Source organism: Suillus subalutaceus, assembly GCF_016647625.1.
Source record: "Suillus subalutaceus strain FC151 chromosome Unknown DFJ58scaffold_286, whole genome shotgun sequence".
In the NCBI taxonomy this organism is placed as follows: Eukaryota; Fungi; Basidiomycota; class Agaricomycetes; order Boletales; family Suillaceae; genus Suillus; species Suillus subalutaceus.
Window position 1 is genome coordinate 1 of NW_024540535.1, and position 18,804 is coordinate 18,804.

The window sequence follows — 18,804 nt, forward strand, 5'->3', positions numbered from 1 at the left end:
CGCTTAAGCACGAGAAAGCGCGCAAGGTGCGCGTGTGGGAATGCTGCGCGTTGTGCGGGAAAGTACCGCGCCTATGGCGCGTTTCGTGGGAAAGCTGCGCGTTATGTGTAAAACGACTAGGGACATGATAGAAGTTGAATATAGCTGATGGTGCGAGGTTGTGCATTGAAGGCCAATTGTCATGAGTTGTGAAAAGGTGCGAAATGTGCCTATATGTGCCTGCAGAAACGCGAGTCTCTACACCGACTACCGAGTCTTGAAACCCGAGTCCCGACAATCGACTCCTGAAGCCCGAGATGTGAGTTGCCGACCATCAAGTATCGAGTCCCTATTATCGAGACCCGAAACACGAAGCCCGAAGCCCGAGATTCGACACTCAAAATAAATCGAAACAAAACTCAAAACATGACACTCATCAATTTTGGGAGTTGTTTTCTTGAATCACCGAGTACTGGGTACCGTGTACCGAACCCTGAAACCCGGTACTCGGTAGTTGGTGAAATCGAATATCAAGTCCCGACTATCAAGTACCGGGTACCGTGTACCAAAACCCGAAACCCGGTACTCGGTAGTCGGTGAAATCGAATAATCGAGTCCCAACTATCAAGTACCGGGTACCGTGTACCAAAACCCGAAACCCGGTACTCGGTAGTCGGTGAAATCGAATATCGAGTCCCAACTATCAAGTACCGGGTACCGTGTACCAAAACCCGAAACCCGGTACTCAGTAGTCGGTGAAATGTGTACAACATCACTATGGAATATACTCGAATATCGAGTCCCGACTATCAAGACCTGAAACCCGAATGTTGAGTATGGAGTGCCTGACATTTAGTATCATGTATTTGAAGGTGGGGTACTAACACGGGTAACTACCTTTCTACTTCTTCCAATCCAACCTTGCCCATCCACACGACGGAATCCCAGCATAAACATGAACAGCATCCCTCATATACCATGCCCAGGCAATCCGATCCCCTTCCACTGCATGAACCGCGTGTCTGACAATCCTTCCCGAAAATGCAACCATGCACCCCGGATCGTACCTTAACTCCAGCTGCAGGCTTGGCATACTCATCCGAGCATTAGAATAATTCCCCATGCTAGTGAGAATATCGAAGCATTCAGAAATTGATGAGGGGTCTCGATGATTCGGGGTTTCCCGATTGCATATGACGGTGAGGCTGTTAAACACCGTTGCCCAGTACTGGAGAGTCTCTGACATCTTCGGCAGTTCCTTGCTTCGTGCCTTTTCTCCGAGGCTCACAAAGGCTTGCAACCCTGCCCAGTACTGCTCAGGATGCATCACCCTGAGTGCCGCTGTGGGCAATGGCTGCTGGCCTTGCAATGGCTTTGAGGATGTTCTCGGAGGATGGTCCCTTCAATGATGCAGATACCTCCGGATCGGACTGATTCTATGGGATTGGTGAGTTTAACTACCGAGATCGCCATCTCATCAGATCCTACCTCGTGCCCCTGCTGAAACCATGCCGGAGATAAATTAACGCATCCGGGAGTTAGGACATCATTTTCCGAGCTTGGTGTGAACCACTGTTGATTAGTCCGCCAAATCCCATCGAGCTTTATGCTTTGTTCGAGCATGGGAGCTAGCAAATCCGAGGCCGCCCAAATTTCATTCTGTACGTACCATTTGATGTTCAATATCCATCCAGTCACAATATATATAACACACCTGGGTGGCATCGGTCAAGGCGTCTGGGAGGTACCATGCGATGATGGCACCGGATGCATCAAGAATTGTCGCGGGTATGTCGATCAACTTTGTGCCCTCATGGCCAGGAGGACACCTCTTGAGCAACTTTTCCTCTCTCTCTTCATTACGCCCCATGTCCTTTGGGGAGATCAATTTGCTATATCTTGCAATATCAATCGGCATCTGAACTGTGATGAAGCAATTTGACTGATAAAACGAATTTTCCGAATCTGCAGGAAGACTCACTGGGATTTTTATATGCCTTTATGAGCCGATCAACCAATTGATCACAAGCCATCACCAGATCAGTGTCTAGGTTTGGAGAAGGTATAACTGGGTCTCCTCCTGTCTTCTCTGCATTGAATTTCTGTTCCGTATAATCACATGCCACATGAGTGACAGTCAGGGCCCAAGTGCGCAAGAGGGTTATTTCATCATCAGAAGTGGAAGAAACATCCATGATTGAATTGATCTTGTGAGATCAGAAGCTGAATCCTGAATGTCCGCACTTTGGTGTTAAAGGGGGTGGAGATTGAGAGGATCAGATAAGGGAGCCTTGGATGATCTGAGCTTTCAAAGATCTATTTCTCTTATCATCTATTGCTCAATGAAATACCACATGATTGGAAGTCTGTTGGATGTCAGATACTCGTTTGTCAAGACCCGGGCCTCGGATCTCAGTACACTTCACTCGATTTTGATACCCGGGACACCATAGTTGGAACTTGTCTCGAATCTCGGGTCTCGGGTCTCGGGCGTCGGGTCTCGGGTCTCGATGGTCGGGACTCAATATACGGGACTCGTTGGTCGGGACTCGATACTCGATTGTCGGGATTCAATGGTCAGTCGTCGGGTTTCATGACTCGGTAGTCGGGACTCGATAGTCGGGACTCGATGGTCGATTTTCGGGATTTGATAGTTGGGGCTCAGATATTGGTACACTTCACTCAATTTTCGGTGGTCGGAACTTGGCATTTGGCATTTGGTAGGCTTGGATGATGTTGGCTTTCAAAGATCTATTATCATCCATTGCTCAATGAGATACCAGATGATCGGAAGTGTGCTGGACATCACATATTTGTTTGTTGAGACCCGGGTCTCGGAACTCGGTACACTTCGCTCGAGTTTCCACTTCACCCCTTTGCAAAGCTCCGTGCCATACCACATCATTAGATGACTTTGAATAATCACCTCCTTTGATTTGGATGATATACAACTAGCTGAGCTCCATCATGTCTACAATTATCATTCTCCTGGGCCCACCCGTCTATCTTATATACCCCCACGTCGGCCTACCCATCTATGCAATATATGTCTCCCGTCGGCCCCACCTGTATATAATACATCTTTTACCACTCCCTCGGCCCACCCGTCTACAAAATAATATTAATTCGTCGGCCCACCCGTCTAATATGATATATATCTGGGCCCACCTGTCTATGTGATAACAAGCACCCTTGATATACCCGGCTATTTGATACATATCTACCTTGGTACACCCATCTACATAATATCCAACTACCTCGGCCGATCCGTCTATTGAAAATTCATGTCCATCGGCCCACCCATCTACTTTACATATTCCCCACCTGGGCCCACCCGTCTCCATCGGGATAATAACACTCCCGGCCCATCCGTCACAGTCGAGGATATATCTACCCTCGGCCCATGGTCCGCTGGCCCGTATCATACGGGATATTATGCACGTCCGTCCACTCGTATAATACGGAGATATGTTACTGCAATATGTGCTGGAACATAGTTTCTTACCTTGACTTGGAGTACCTTCTCCACTCTCTTTTCTTGAGCGTGAGCCTAGTCAGAGATCCTTTAGGGTCGAACGTTCTTGCTAGCAAGAGTAGCAGCTAGGAGAGCAGGAGACTCATATATATTGGTTGGTGCTTTTTACCTACAGCCCAGCCATATCTTGTCATCACAGTGTGGGCCGCAGCTTACTTGGGCCCAAGCCCCCGGCTTGGGCTCATGGCTCAGGCTCTAAATTTCTCAAGCCTGGGCCGCTCCAAGTCTAAGTTGCGGCTTTGAGCCCAAGCGGGCCGGAACATCACTAGGCCGCTGCTGCAACCCGGCCCGAAGGTGCTGTTGATGTTGCACAAAGCGCCGCTGCACCATCAGAGGAGCGGATCTCAGAGAAGGTGGGTCTTTCAAGTCTGGAGATGCATGATTGACAAGAACAATAAACCCCCCACAGGCTCACGAAGCAGATGTCGGACGTGCAGAAGTAGATGCAGACATGACGAGGTGAAGTGAGAAATGGATATTCTAAGATTGAGGGGACTGTGGTTCCTGTTGTACCTATTGCATAATGCCTCTGCACAATGTTGGCTTGGTCTGGAGATTGTGGCTTTCAGTATGACTGATTATATGTATCTTCGACAGTATGGAGGTGTGATTATCTAATGGTCTGTTAGAACTGCTCTTTTAGCAGACATATAACCTGCAAGTCTCATACAATGTTAGTTGGACTGTCTGTTGTCTTGATAATCCCTGATTCTCTTGTTAGTATTGATGTTCCTAATACCAGATGGTATGGGTCTTTGCATACATGAGAGCATAATATATTGACATCCTGTTCTATCTGATGTGTCCGCTATTCCTGTTGGTTGGGTGGACAGATGGCTCTGCTCTGCCTGCTAATCCAGGTATATGATGGTATCAGTACCTGAGTGCTCTGATTGGGCTGTTGGTATTGATATTTTGACAAACAGATAGCCTGTTCCATCTGATAGTACGGACTCAGGACTCAATGATAATATGATAGGTCTGTTTGTATTGGTGTTCTGATGAAATATATGTCTGTCTTTCCTGAGTGATCTGTCTGGTCTGATCTCAGGCATACAGTATATCATACTCTGAGGTCAGCAGCTTATCATGGCTAACAGACCATACAGGTCAATCAGGGAAATGCCAGGTTTCCTGATGTGTGTCATATACCATATATCCGGTTACAGATCCGATGATCCGGATCTCAGATCTGATCCAGATCCGATGAACATATCTGTCGTCCGGTCCACAGATCCACTTTGATTCTTATTTCATTTCCTGTTCATGTAACTCTAACTATCGTTCATCTCCTTTTGGTATTCCTGTACACCGGTATACCGGTTATCCTTTACTTCCGCTTTGCTTACTGATCCGCTATACTTACGAATCCACTTTTACTTGTACTTCATTCCCGGTTCATGATTCGTGATCCATCCGACTTACCAATACGCTCCACTTAGACTTTGCTTATACTTTCGTACATAGCCTCGCACCTTTGCTTATTGATCATTCCGTTAGCTATCCGTAGTATATAAACCTTTGTATATGCGCTGTAGTAGATCAGTTCGAATATCATCTTAGATTGCACTCATTCCGTCCGGACTCTAAGTCCCTCCGTTATCCGTCTGGACTTGAGTACACTACTCTTGTCTACTCCGAGACTTAGGATAGACTCCTATAGTCTACATATCCACCTCTGTCTTCGGACAGTCCTCACCCGTTAGTTTCTAGTCCGGATCCGATCCGGATTAGCCGTTACTCTATACGTTCGATATCCGGAAGTCTTAACGGATCCGTTGCAATACTTATCCGTTGCGATACAAGACTTATCCGTTACAATACTTATCCGTCTCACTAGACGCGATACTTTAGCTCTCTGAAATAAGGGGCAAGACTCGGGAAAGGGGCACAGCACACGAGCTGAGGCCGAAGCCCTTCGGATCCGATACTACTTGAGTATGGTCTTAACAGATGTGACTTTGTGCTCCAATGTTGCACAGTCCTGTCGTCTGAGACAGTTGCAATGAAGGAACCATCAGAAGAGATGGCGAGCAAGTTAATGTCAGAAGTGTGACTAGTGCAAGGTTGACCAATCTGGTATCCATTTGAGGAGTCCCAGAACTTGACTTTTTTGTCGTATGATGCAGAGACAAGTTGCTGGCCATCAGGCGACCATGCAACACTGAGAACCCAATTTTCATGAGCGTTGATCTTGAAAACAAGTTCGGCGTTATCTGTGCGCCAAATCTGGATGGTACGCAATGATCCAGATGCTAATGTTAGACCATCTGGATTGAATGTGACACTCGACACCCCGCCCAGATGACCCTGGAGTGTTGAGAGGGCAGTGCCAGTCTCTGTATCCCAATTAATCACTGTCGAATCATATGACCCACTTGTGAGTCTCTTGCCATCGGGGAGAAGCACACCAAAGACACCCATTTTGTATGCTTTGCCAGCGGATCGAATACCATCTTCTTGCTCTCCACATCCCAGATGATGATGGTGTTATCTTTTCCACCGCTCGCAATTCGCCTGTCGTCTGGCGATACCGCAACTGAAAACACCTTGTTACTGTGTCCCACGAATGGCCCCCCTACCACTGCTCCTTTCTGTATGTTACAAATACGCAGGGTGCAGTCCCAAGAACCAGTAACAACCCATCTGCCATCTTTGAAGAATGCGACTACCAATACTTTGTCCACGTGCAATCACATCGTTTGCATTGGCGCCAGCATCACTCTTCTCACATTATGATGCTTTTTCCTTGTTTGCTACATCAAGTAGTCCTGACATGTCATAATGGCCTAGACAGGGAGACAGACAGTCCAGTGATATTTCAAGTTTATGAGGAGCATACCTTATATTGTCAATTCTATGTGTCGTGAGTAGAGTTGGATTTCTGCCCACTTGAAACTCATATCATGTAGGCGCTTATCCAGCCAGGCTCTTGTTCAGATCCGCACCCATCAAGTTACTAAGTAATTACACCTCGGCCTCACTAGACCACACTGTCACTGTGGGGGGGTCTCACTTCTTTATATAACCACAGTTCCACGGGCACCTGTATTTTCCAGTCAAGTCATTATGATTTTTGATCAGAACAGTAGTATCCTTAAGTCCGTTTCGTACAATGTGGTCAGCTGAGTTTGCTGGTTTGAACGGGAACCGTGCCGTGTGCAAGCATGTGACACTCTGAACTACCTCTGCCGACATCTCCTTCATACCTACTACCCGTATAAATTTAAGGACAGTAATGTTCAGGGGTAAGCGAGTCATCACACATGCTGTGATTGAAAAGGTCGAAAGTAAAGTCATAGAGGCTAGCGAGTACCGTTGCGCGTGGACTGCACTAAACAGTCTATGTGATCTACTTGTAGAGCATAGCTTGTACCACCTTTTGTAATGAACACTATATGACCAGACAGGGGGACCGCCTCAGTATCTCAGAAAAGTGACCCTTCACACTTGCATGATATTAATGTTGTGAATATGATAAATCCATGCATGATCATGCAATTTACTATGTAGTGGTGCCGAAAAAATAGGTGGCATAAAGAAATAGGTAGTGCAGAAACCAGTTTATTATTGGCTACTTCAACTCTCTGCTGTCAAAAGAAAATGAAGGAGAGCGTCTCAGAGAGACGTGTCAAAAAATATTTGCCACCAATAGTCACAATAATTGATAGGAACTCAGGCCACCCAAACTAACGGTGATAAGGATGTGATTAAATGGCTCAATGTACAACTTACATGCGACAGCGATGACCAAGTAGAGGGTAATAAGCATAAGACTTCCTTTTCCATCCCTGGGGCATGTGAGTTAAGTCTCGATGAGAGGGAAACTGACATGAGTAATATGTTGACCAGGAATTCAGAAATAAAGAAGACGATTGTCTGAATTTGTTAGCAAGTTAAATAATGAGACAGATTATGTTCCGAATAAACAGACCTCGAAGTCATGGAAGTGCAATGTCAGGGCTTGGTCGACGCTAACAAAAAGGACAGTGAGAACAACACCTCAAGAGATGCAATACATGATCATACATCCAACTGACAATTGCAAGAAGTGACACTACGAGGCAGGCAATTTGCTGCCCAATAGCCAGTACAAACACGATCTCATAATGAACAGTCAAACACTCACAATCGAATTCCCAATGCAAAATGGGTGATGATGAGCTCGTATCTGTTCTTTGTTGCGATCCAGGCTGAAGTGACATGTTCTGCAGTATTGCCAATGAAGGCCTTCGAGATGGAATAGCGGACTGCAGTTTCCTCAATGGATGCAATCACTGGTACAATTGAACATGGGATCAAGGGAACAGCGTGGGACACTCACGATACTCAGCACAAAATGCAATGACCACAGTTACCGATAAAAGTCTAATGAACGACAGTGAACACCCTGCGTAGCATATGACGAGACCAAACTTACACAATACCAGTAACGGCCATTCCCATGTGAGAATCTGTTTCCTCTGTCACTGCCGATGACACCATTTCCTCACTGTTTTGTTCATCCTTAGGTGGAGAAAGCGCAGTGAAGAGATTTGGACTCGAATTCTAACTGAACCCTTGAATGAGTGCATTAAAGAATAAGATATTAGAACATGCCTGAAATCAAAAGCTACAGTAAAGTCCAAGGAGCAATATGGCAGTTTCTCTGGAGATAAAGAGTGGGCCCATGGTGGGGCATTCATCAGGGGCAATAATTCTGCATTCCAGCATCTGTGGTACTTGTATAGGCCTTGGGAATAACAAGCGCTGTAGAACATGAGCGAAACTCTTAAGTTAAAGATATAGGTACCTATGCACGACAAAGTCATAAGCTAGAATTGGTTAGTTATCACTTTGATGAATAAGTCAGCTAACTTATGGAAGCAGATCTAAAAATGATTGCAATTCAACTGAGGATTTAAATGGCAGAAGAACAGACGCACGCCTGAGCTCCAGCACCATTGGAAGATTCTTGTGTATGATATAATCCACCTATACCGAGTGAGTGTATACTATCCTTCAATGTAGAGGTCCCTTACCGGCGAGAAACAAATAACCAAGGATGGGAAATGTGTTTGACAAGATCGATCCAAGCATCTAACTCGAGGTCAATATATCCCAAATAGTGGCCATATGAAGGCACTCACAGACGTCTGAACAATTCTTGATTGACCCAGGATCATCGCCAGTTGTGAATAACTTCAGAGTGGTGGACAGATCATTGAGTAAAGCAGCAACACCGACGACATAAAACTAAACAAACACGTGAGGTCAACGTCCCAGTCCATGTTCTGGGATATGAAGTCCAAAGGTATGAATATGAGTAGGATATTGACCACGTCCTGAAAATAAAGAACTTGAATGACTCTGGGCACGATGGCTCACCCTCACCATCAATGAAATTGACAATGCAGTGAGTGACTCAGAGAGGTTTCTACGACCTGTATGGCCACCATTGTCAAGTAGCAGTGTGAATTCCGACAAGGATAATTGAGGGATGCGCTTCACATTGCAAATTTCGAACATTCTGCAAGAAACTACTTTTATATGTATACCAAGTATTACCAACTGTGACACACCGTTGAGGTAATAAACAGATGATGACAGAACATCCACGATGACATGACGTTGTTCCTTCAAAGCAGTTTCTGCCTCTCAGATCTCAGCAGCAGCAATTGTCGATTGGCTTTTGCACAATCTGAACTGCTTGCGCTTCGAGGAGTCTGCCCAGCATTTGCTGTTGGAAGTCTTGCACAAGCCTGAGTGAAAAGGCAAGATAAGTTCAGAATAGTACAAGAGGACGAGAGTAAGGTTATATTATGCAAGTGTCACGGTCACTGTGGTGGTATAACCGTAAGCGCTGAGCATTTGCAAAACATTGTACATAATTGACAAACCTTCGAGTCAGGCTCTCGTAAAGTTGCACATTGGGTTTCTAAACAGACACAAGGAAATTTGCATCAGCGCCAACAGTCTTTGAGGTTCTAGGATCTTGAGCAGTAAGTAGTAGCCCCACTGGCAGTTTATTTCTTTACAACCAATAAAGTATATGTCAAGTGATCTCGGAGTGAATCCTGTGTGAATATAGTTATTTTTAGAGCAAGTCACGAGAGCTAGAGCGCTAAGGTCACCAAGGTGTGAACTTTGCAGAATTGACCGTTGATACGGCGCTTCCGAAGTGTCCATGTTGCATGCGAGGAGTACGTAAGAAATAAAGAAAACCCTTCAACAAAATCTCTTCACTTCGTTGACCTTGCAGGGTTCTGGACCAAGTACTCACGCCATGGTCCTCTTGTGTTTGCATGTAAGAATCCTTGCCACTTCACTGGCCCTTTTCTGTGCAGGAATGGTGAAAGCATCTCCAAGTTTGCCTCACCGTGGTATGTATTGTCCTAGACACTTAAACGAATCATGTATACACTCAGATTCTACCAGCATCTTCAAGACAGGCGGAATTTCCAGCGGTCGATGTGACCTCTCATCTCAACCCGTATCCTGATAAACCACGTATCACCTTCAGTTCTTCTGGGACTTTTAAACTGACCGTATTCTCGGATCTCCATTATGGCGAAAATCCCTGGGATGATTGGGGACCTCAACAGGATGTTAATAGCACACGCTTAATGCGCGGTGTACTGGCTGCTGAGAAGCCTGACTACGTGTATGGATTTTGTTCACTTTCCTCCAAGTTGGATGTTAGTAACGACACAACATCTCCAGCGTACTGAATGGTGATTTAATCACTGGCGAAGGTGCGCTCAAATTGACTTGGGCTGATTGTTAGCCCTACTTATTTCACATAGATACATTTCGGGAGAATTCCACCACTCTCATCGACCGCATAGTGGCTCCTCTAAATGAAGCAAAGATCCCCTTCTCTTCTACATATGGGGTGAGTCTATTTTTATATGAATCGTTCCTAGGGATGTACATGACGAAAATAATGTTTGTTAGAATCATGACAATGAGGCAAACATCACACATCTTGAAGAAATACGACGGGAGCAGCTCGATAGTTATCTAAGCTACACTCGCACCGCACCACCTGGTATTGGAGGGGAGGGGAGGGGAGGGCAATTATTGGGTTCCAGTATGTTATTGAAGTGTGACTTTTCAATCGGGATTATTGACTGTACAAATGATTGTTTATCTGTAGGTCTACGAAAAAGCGACAGGTGCCTATCAAAGCATAGGAGCGTTCGTCGTTACTTACCTTCCTATTTTGTTTCCAGATCTGACGCCTGCTTTGATCCTGTGGTTTTTTGATTCTCGAGGTATACTCCTACCTTCTGCCAGGGAGTCTTTGGTCGATTCACTGACGTCCTTCGACTGCCAGGTGGTTGGTCCCCAGGATCCACATCTGTGCCACTACCCCGACTGGGTGGACGCCTCTGTAGCAGGATGGATTGAGCGCGAGATAGCTGCAATGGAAGCTGGGTGGGATTCAGTAGAAAGGAGAGAGCGAGGAGCTTTAGCCTTCGTACATATACCTCCGTAAGTGGGTTTTATTCAATTACCATGTCCTCATTCTGAAATACACAATGAAAGACATGCAATCGAGAGTGTGCAAAAGACACTGAACACCACAGCAAACCCAGGACTAAATGGTGAGTGAAATCGAATGTGTTTGACATCGTTCAGTTGCTCACTTCTATGGATTGTTTTCAGCCGATACTCTATCCCAGGGATCAACACAGGCTACTACTGACCCGTCATCAGGCGGAAAAAGACCAACCGTTCTGGGATGCGTTAAATGCCAACGTCAAGAACCTACACGCAGTGATCTCCGGGCACGGTAAGTTCGCAGATTTGCAACTTTTGTCTTGTCGCTTATCATATGGCTGTGTGCTTTCTTCACAGATCATGGCGACGAGTGGTGCGCCCGTGAGCCTACGAAGGATGTTATATTTTGTTTTGACAAGCACTCTGGGTATGTGATCTTCACCTGACCCGTTCAGTTCAGTGCATGCTCATCATCTACTCCATCTTCTCTCATTGCATGCATGATGTCTCAGATACGGTGGCTACAGTAGCCCAGGATGGGGCCACGGTGTACGGAATATCGTGTTCCCCTCTGCAGATCCTACTAGTGGGCTTGAAACGTGGATCTGGCTCGAGGGCGGACAGACGAGGGCAAGAGTTACACTGGACGGGAACTATGGTCGATGATTTGCGATTCGGTGACCCACGTTTGCTGTATACACACTTGCCTATGGGAGTTATCACAGCATCACGCACGTTTACACGCTTTGGACAAGAGCAGTTCACGTAGATCCCAAGTGATAGTTGATGCCATGCACCCTTCAACATTAGAAATTATTATATTTTCTTAACATGATCAAAATTAATATTCATTTGTGGATTGCAGTCCAAAGCAATGTTGCACACTGTCGAGGACTCTCCACTACAATAATTAATAGCATTGGCCAGGAGCTCAAGACTCAGCCATGCTCTCCAATGAATTATCAGAGGCCTGCTGGACCCACATATTATGATACAAACCGCCTAGGCGTAATAATTCCTCATGAGTGCCCTTTTCCGCAACCTGGCCATCCTTAAGCACGATAATTAAATCTACGATCCAGCCATCAGTATGCCTGAGAAAAAATAGAGTGTGGCTGAGGTTCACCTGCTTCAACCACGGTGCGGAGTCTATGAGCAATAAATATGCTTGTCCGTGCCTTGACCAGCAACGTGTTGTTTATACTACGCATAAGCTCAGTTTCCGTGTGAGCATCTAGAGCTGAATGTCTGAAAATCGCGGGTCAAGGAATATCCTAAATGCAAATCAGGCACATGGAAGCTCACAGCCTCATCAAAGAAAAGGATCGAAGGATCTTTAAGCAAACACACGTGCAATTGCCAACCGCTGCTTTTCCCCCTCCAGAAATCATTAAACCTCTCTCGCCGACCGTGGTCTTGTAGCCTTCGGGAAGACCCATGACCGTGTCATGAACGCTTGCTTTCATTGCAGCCGCTTTTACCTCGTCGTCCGTGGCATCAAGGCGGCCATACCGCACATTGTGCATGATATCAGAATGGAACAGCGGCGTATCCTGTGGAACTACACCAATAGATTCCCGGAGACTCTGCACCTGGACGTCGTGAATGTCCTGGTCATCTATGAAAATCCGACCGGAAGATGGATCGTAGAAACGGTACAGGAGACGGAAGACCGTAGACTTCCCGCATCCGGACGGACCAACTATAGCCACTTTTTTACCCGCCGGAACAGTGAAGGACAAGTTGCGGAAGATGGGCCGATCTGGATGATAGCCGAAGTTCACGTTCTCAAAACGAATAGAACCGCCTTTCAGTGCCAGCGGTTTTGCGTTCTCTTTATCCTTTCCCAGGAAATCATGTCGGTAAAAACTTGTGACGAAGCAGCCTAGAACGTACCTTGGCGGGAGCATTGTCAGTTTGAAGATTGAACAATACTTCCATATCCAAGAGGTTTTGGCGTAGCTCGCGATAGATACTACCCAAGAAATTCAAGGGAAGTGACAGCTGGAAAATTAGTTGGTTCGCCATGACGAGGTCACCAACAGTCATGGTCCCTGATCAAAGCTTGTCTAAGACTAAAGATGCGTTATGAAAGTTCAGCCAAACATACCTTTCATGACTCCTTGTGCGGCAAGGAACATTGTGGCTGTTAACGCCGTGGAAAAAATTACATTCTGGCCGGAATTCAGATACGCCAAAGATGTGGTGATCTTCACGGAAGATTTTTCGTATTGTTTGAGATGTTTATCGTACTGTGCAATCTCAAATTTCTCGTTGTTGAAATGCTGCAACGGAGTTTACGCAAAAAGATGATAACATGTAACAGAGAGATACCTTAACTGCCTCATAATTGATGAGCGAGTCAATTGCTACGGTCGCAGCTTTATTGTCCGCTTTGTTTGCATCGCGACGAAATTGAGTTCTGAAGAAATTGAGTAAATTAGCCGGATAAGATAGATGACACTGACCTCCATGAGGTTGTGCGAACGGTGAACCAAGTGTATGCAGCTAAAGCAGTGACAGTGATTGCGGCAAAATCCCAGCCAAATTTCCAAGTCTATTTCAGTGGTGGGTAAGAAAGAAAACTGAATCGGATCTTTGCTCACAAGTATTCCACAAACCATGGATATCTCCAGGGCAGTCGGGAAGATGCGGAAAATGATGGCCTGGAGCATGAACGTGATACCCCTGAGATGCGAGATTCAAAAGTTGTATCACATTGTTGAAATGCGACATACTTGGTACCGCGGTCGATCGCACGTGTAAGTCCACCAGTTTGTCGTGCGAGATGGAACTTGAGATCCAGGTTCAAGAGATGCTCAAAGGTCTCCCTAGCAACTCTGCGAACCGCTTGTTGACCAATATTGGCAAAGACAACGTTCAATAGCTCTCCAAATAGCGTAGCTCCCGTCCGAGCAGCCCCATCTGAAAGATTTGTTAAAAGAAGTGGTGAATTCACATAGCTATGGACTCACATCCGAGGATGAGAGAACCTGCAACGACCCATATTGTCGAATCGGCCATTACGTCTAGGTTTAACGCGTCAATCACGGACTTGAACAGCTGGGGCACCTGAACATTTAACACCTGATGAAGTTATGTTTGGATTCAGTCACCCCCTGATTTCTTGTGCAGCACACCACACCTTGCCAGCAATCAAAAGCCCAAATCCAAAGACAACACGACCACGTGTGCCCCAGTCATCTTTCGGCCAGACGTGACTCATCAGTCGTTTGACAATTATCCAATCTTTTCTTCTCTGGTCTTTCACAGTTACATTGTCGGAATCAACTGACTTCGGAGCGCTAGTGGCTGCACGCGCGTCATTCGCGTGGAGAATGGAAGACGAGGTGAAATTTGAGATGAAAGGCGTCAACTTCAAAGAGGATGGGCGTGCATACAAACTCCTCATAGGCTTTCCACTCAATCCGTGACTCGGACGTGAGATAGGCCGTAGGGAAGTAGCGGCATTGGAGAACGCTCGAAGGGTTGCTGAACGACAGACGAGCCGTGAAGTGAGAGGCGTTCCTGTCCACATGGACGAACAGATGGGCCTTGACAAGTACTGCCGCCTGTGCAGCCAAACAGTAATAAGTACTGTAATTCCGAATTCCCGAAGCTGAGTCGGCTCGGTCAGAGAAATGAGCTTGACCCGGCCTATTACATAATTTCATAGTATTGAAAACTTCTACATTTGGCCACACAGTAGCTTGTAAGGTTTCACGTCACGCTTCTCAAGTCTCGACGTATGTAGTACAAGAATGGGTACTGGTGACTGCGCGCCTAGCCAAGCCAACTCGCTTTTTGGACAGCAATCTGGCCATTCATCACACTTGTTCTTCGGGCAGGGCCAAAGTTGAAAGTTGTTGGCGTTCAAGTAATAGTACACAGGGTATAGTGCCACACACCAAGTACGTAGGTTATCGTAGTGCAACTGCTGATCGCCCACGCAAGAACTCAGACAAGGGGGAAAGACTACTTTCAAACCCAAGATCAAATCCAGCAAATGGAGATGAAGTGTACCACAGCTCGCCGCAAAACCAGATGAAAAAGCCACGCACGAAAATTCCCTGCAAGGCATCAAACTTGCTGCCTCAGGCGGAGCTAGCGAAGCCCATGACAACGGCTGACGCGGATCGGGTTCGAGGGCTACGTCTGGTTGAAGGATCGTGCTATGATCTGGTTCATGGATCAGTATAGGGTCTGTGTCAGCAAGGAAATCTTTATATGGACGAAGCAGAACAGCTGCAACAACCTCTCCATACATCTCGATGTAGCCCGAGACGATGCACAAACAGGAGACAGGGCAACGGACGTCTGATAAAAGGGAGACAGCGTGTAAAACAGCCTCATTGGGTGCAGCCCAACTTGGCGCGTAAGCGACAGAAGTGATTCAAGTGAGACAGAAGGGATTTGACAGATTCTGGATGGGTACGCTCTTCGGGACAACTCAAGTTTGCAGAAAGTTGGTGAGCTCCCTCTATGACGATAGACGGGGGTAAATCAGAAAGTGGTCATCGGGAAGAAAAACCACGCCTGGCAGGACCATCGCTGACCACGGTGACATATAGAGCGCTAAGATCAGCCATTGGACTATATGAGGTACGCAGAACAGCGAACTGAGAATAGGCAATAGCTCATGTTTGCATCGAGGCTGTGGAGGATGCGAGTTTGACCTGCACAAACCGGTGTCCTCATGACTTCGCCAGTCTCCTGAAGCGTCTTCCAAATGTATCGTATTGACTGCTCAGAGCTGCAGAGCAATTTTCTTCGTTCCTTGGATATGTATCGTTCCATCGTAGATCGAGATTGAAATATTGACCGGTCGACCGTTGGAAGTTATCCGACTTAATTATAATTGCTGAATGTATGTTTTTTTCCTCCAGCCTGGCGTAGATCTGCAAATTGCTGTAAGGTCATTGGATGTACAGAGACAAGTAAAGTGTTCCTCCTCGTGGGAGTCTGATTCTGACAGACAAACCAGAAGCTGTAGGTATTCCAGTGCACTGCGGTTGTCCTTGTCAACTGCAGTGCTAGTTTGATCCCAAGCAAACGTTTTACTGACATCCGGCCGGAGACATACCAACTTGTTGCAGGCGCCCGCTCGGAGGTTCTCGCACGGCCTTACATAAATAAACCTCACGTCAAGTCACGACACCAATGATGGTGTACCTGGATCCTCCATGAGAACAATGATTGGCTACAGACGTACGAACGTGTCCCCCCAAGGATATGGCGCTGTCCACATAAACCTTACAAAGGCGGGGCGGATACGATCACCCTTCTAGGCCTGAGAATCCAGTGAACATCATCCATGCGGTACAGTATAAATGTCAATATTTAGGCAGGCGGGTATCAGCTGCAGCCTTTCCCCATAATCTCAGGGTCCTTATCCTCCCTAACTCCCGATGGCTACAATTCCTGACCAACAATCCAGCCATGGTTCGTACCATGAGAAGGAGCAGGTTACCGTAACCCTTGATGAGCGCCGCCGCGCTGCTCTCGAAGTAATTGACAATGCACCCTTCTCGTAAGTTTCACAATATCTTAAATTCTCCAAAAAATCTTATTTCACTCCTAGGTGGTTCCATGTCAAGGTTTGCTTGGTCGCTAGTGTAGGTTTCTTCACCGACGCGTAAGTTTCTATACCGTATGGTAGTTACTTCCGCTCACCTATCCCCAGCTACGATATATTTGCTATCAACATCGCCGCCACAATGTTGGGCTACGTATATGGTCACACAAGTAAGCATCCTGCCCCTTCTCTCCGATCGTGTTGTCTTAACTTATACAAAGGTAATCAACTCAACACCAACCAATCTTTGGGTATCAAGGTAGCAACTCCTGTTGGTAACTTGGTTGGTCAACTACTTTTCGGATGGCTCGCAGATGTCGTGGGCCGCAAAAGGATGTGTCAGTCTTATTTCTTCTTCAACCTATCCACCTTCATTAATCAATCTTTCTTAGACGGTGTTGAGCTCATGATCATGATTGTTGCCACTTTCGCTCAGGCCCTCGCAGGCCAGGCCCCAGCAGTGAGCGTTATCGGTGTCATTGTTGTCTGGCGTTTCGTTGTAAGTCCAGCCAACTTCTCCAACGTCTCTACCTTAACTCTCTGTCTATAGATGGGTGTCGGTGTTGGTGGTGATTACCCTCTCAGCGCAATTATTTCCTCAGAATTCGCCGCTACACGTTCACGTGGTCGTCTCATGACTGCTGTCTTCTCTGCACAAGGATGGGGTCAATTTGGTCAGTCCTTATTTTTCTACTCCAATCATTTCATTAATCCATCCTGAGCCCAGCTTGCGCCATCATCGGTATCATTGTCGTCCAAGCATATAAGGATGAAATCCTCAATTCCCCTTTCCCTTGCGTCGTCCCTGTCGATTATATGTGGCGTCTCGTCATTGGTCTTGGATGCATCCCCGGTGTTTTTGCACTTTACTTCCGTCTCACTATCCCTGAAACTCCTCGTTTTACAATGGATATCGAGCGCAATGTCGCACAGGCTACTGCAGATATCACCGACGTCATGAATCCAAAACATCACTCCACGGACGAAGATCTTCCCGTGCAGCATGCCTCAGCCCCGAAGGCAACCCGCGCAGATTTTGCTGCATACTTCAGCCAGTGGAAAAACTTGAAAGTCTTGATCGGCACTTCCTACTCCTGGTTCGCTCTCGATGTAAGTCCAAATTTAGCTCTTTTGAGGTCGCAAATTAATCTTCACATCCAGATCGCTTACTACGGCCTTGGCTTAAACAGCTCCATCATCTTGACTGCAATCAACTTTGGCAGTCCCACCGGTGACAAAACCTCCCCACTTTATGTTTACCAGAACTTGTACAACACTTGTGTGGGGAATCTCATCCTCTCCGTGGCGGGCTTGATTCCAGGATATTATGCATCTTTCTTTCTTATCGATTCATGGGGCCGCAAGCCCATTCAACTGATGGGTTTCTCTGTACTCACGGGTCTTTTCATCATTATGGGTCTGTACATCTCACCACTACGATTACGTATGAGACTGACGATTACTGTGCAGGTTTCGCTTATGATAAATTGGACGCCTCTCCCTCAAGCAAGAACGCGTTTGTGTTCCTTTACTGCGTCACCAACTTCTTCCAAAACTTTGGCCCCAATACCACCACTTTCGTTATTCCCGGAGAGGCTTTCCCCACTCGTTACCGTTCGACAGCCTTCGGTATCTCTGCCGCTACTGGCAAGCTCGGCGCTATCATTTCCCAGGTCGGCTTTGCTCAGCTTATCAACATCGGCGGCACAAATGCATTCGTGCAACACATGTGAGCAGCCTGAACATTCTCGGACCCGTGTTCAGAAGCTAAATTTGGTTTCATAGTATGGAGATCTTGGCTCTGTTTATGTTGACTGGTGTCTTCTCCACACTTCTCATTCCCGAGACGAAGCAGAGAACGCTGGAAGATATCTCGAATGAGGAGCAGGATGGCTATATCACAGAGGCTCCGAGAGCAGCTCGCTCATAAGTAATTGTGTGCTCGATTACATTTTTTTATTTACTTTTTTTACTGTATATGTAGCGCGGACTATTGTCTATGCATCACACTTGGTCAATGTAGCATCAGTATGTGCATGCGCTTATTTCAATAGGTGATTGAAACCCGCCAGAACTTGCTAGCTGCGCGTCCTCAGGCCTCAGCGCTCAGCATTATGTTGATCTGCGGTCAGGAGCAGTGACTAGTAACAATACAAGCCAGTACCCTCCAGGGGCTGGTTTGTCTTGATTAACTTAAGTAACATCACATTGAGTATTATGTACGCTAGCT

The 18,804-nt window shown here is 46.5% G+C and overlaps 2 protein-coding genes across 2 annotated transcripts; both read right to left on the minus strand.

Moving 5' to 3' along the window:
• Positions 1 to 603: 603 nt before the first annotated feature.
• Positions 604 to 2,174, minus strand: DFJ58DRAFT_848249 (uncharacterized protein; the record flags this gene model as incomplete). The annotated part of the gene is made up of 6 exons (XM_041393604.1): positions 604 to 754; positions 877 to 984; positions 1,047 to 1,351; positions 1,468 to 1,638; positions 1,694 to 1,902; positions 1,961 to 2,174. 6 exons carry the CDS (start codon positions 2,172 to 2,174, stop codon positions 604 to 606), a joined length of 1,158 nt encoding a protein of 385 aa, XP_041235550.1.
• Positions 2,175 to 7,189: 5,015 nt separating this feature from the next.
• DFJ58DRAFT_872123 (uncharacterized protein) lies at positions 7,190 to 8,890 on the minus strand (the record flags this gene model as incomplete). Its single annotated transcript, XM_041394341.1, has 13 exons — positions 7,190 to 7,203; positions 7,250 to 7,305; positions 7,347 to 7,393; positions 7,449 to 7,488; positions 7,644 to 7,791; positions 7,839 to 7,882; positions 7,935 to 8,062; positions 8,131 to 8,263; positions 8,307 to 8,328; positions 8,372 to 8,385; positions 8,440 to 8,488; positions 8,644 to 8,749; positions 8,882 to 8,890. 13 exons carry the CDS (start codon positions 8,888 to 8,890, stop codon positions 7,190 to 7,192), a joined length of 810 nt encoding a protein of 269 aa, XP_041235551.1.
• Positions 8,891 to 18,804: the final 9,914 nt, after the last annotated feature.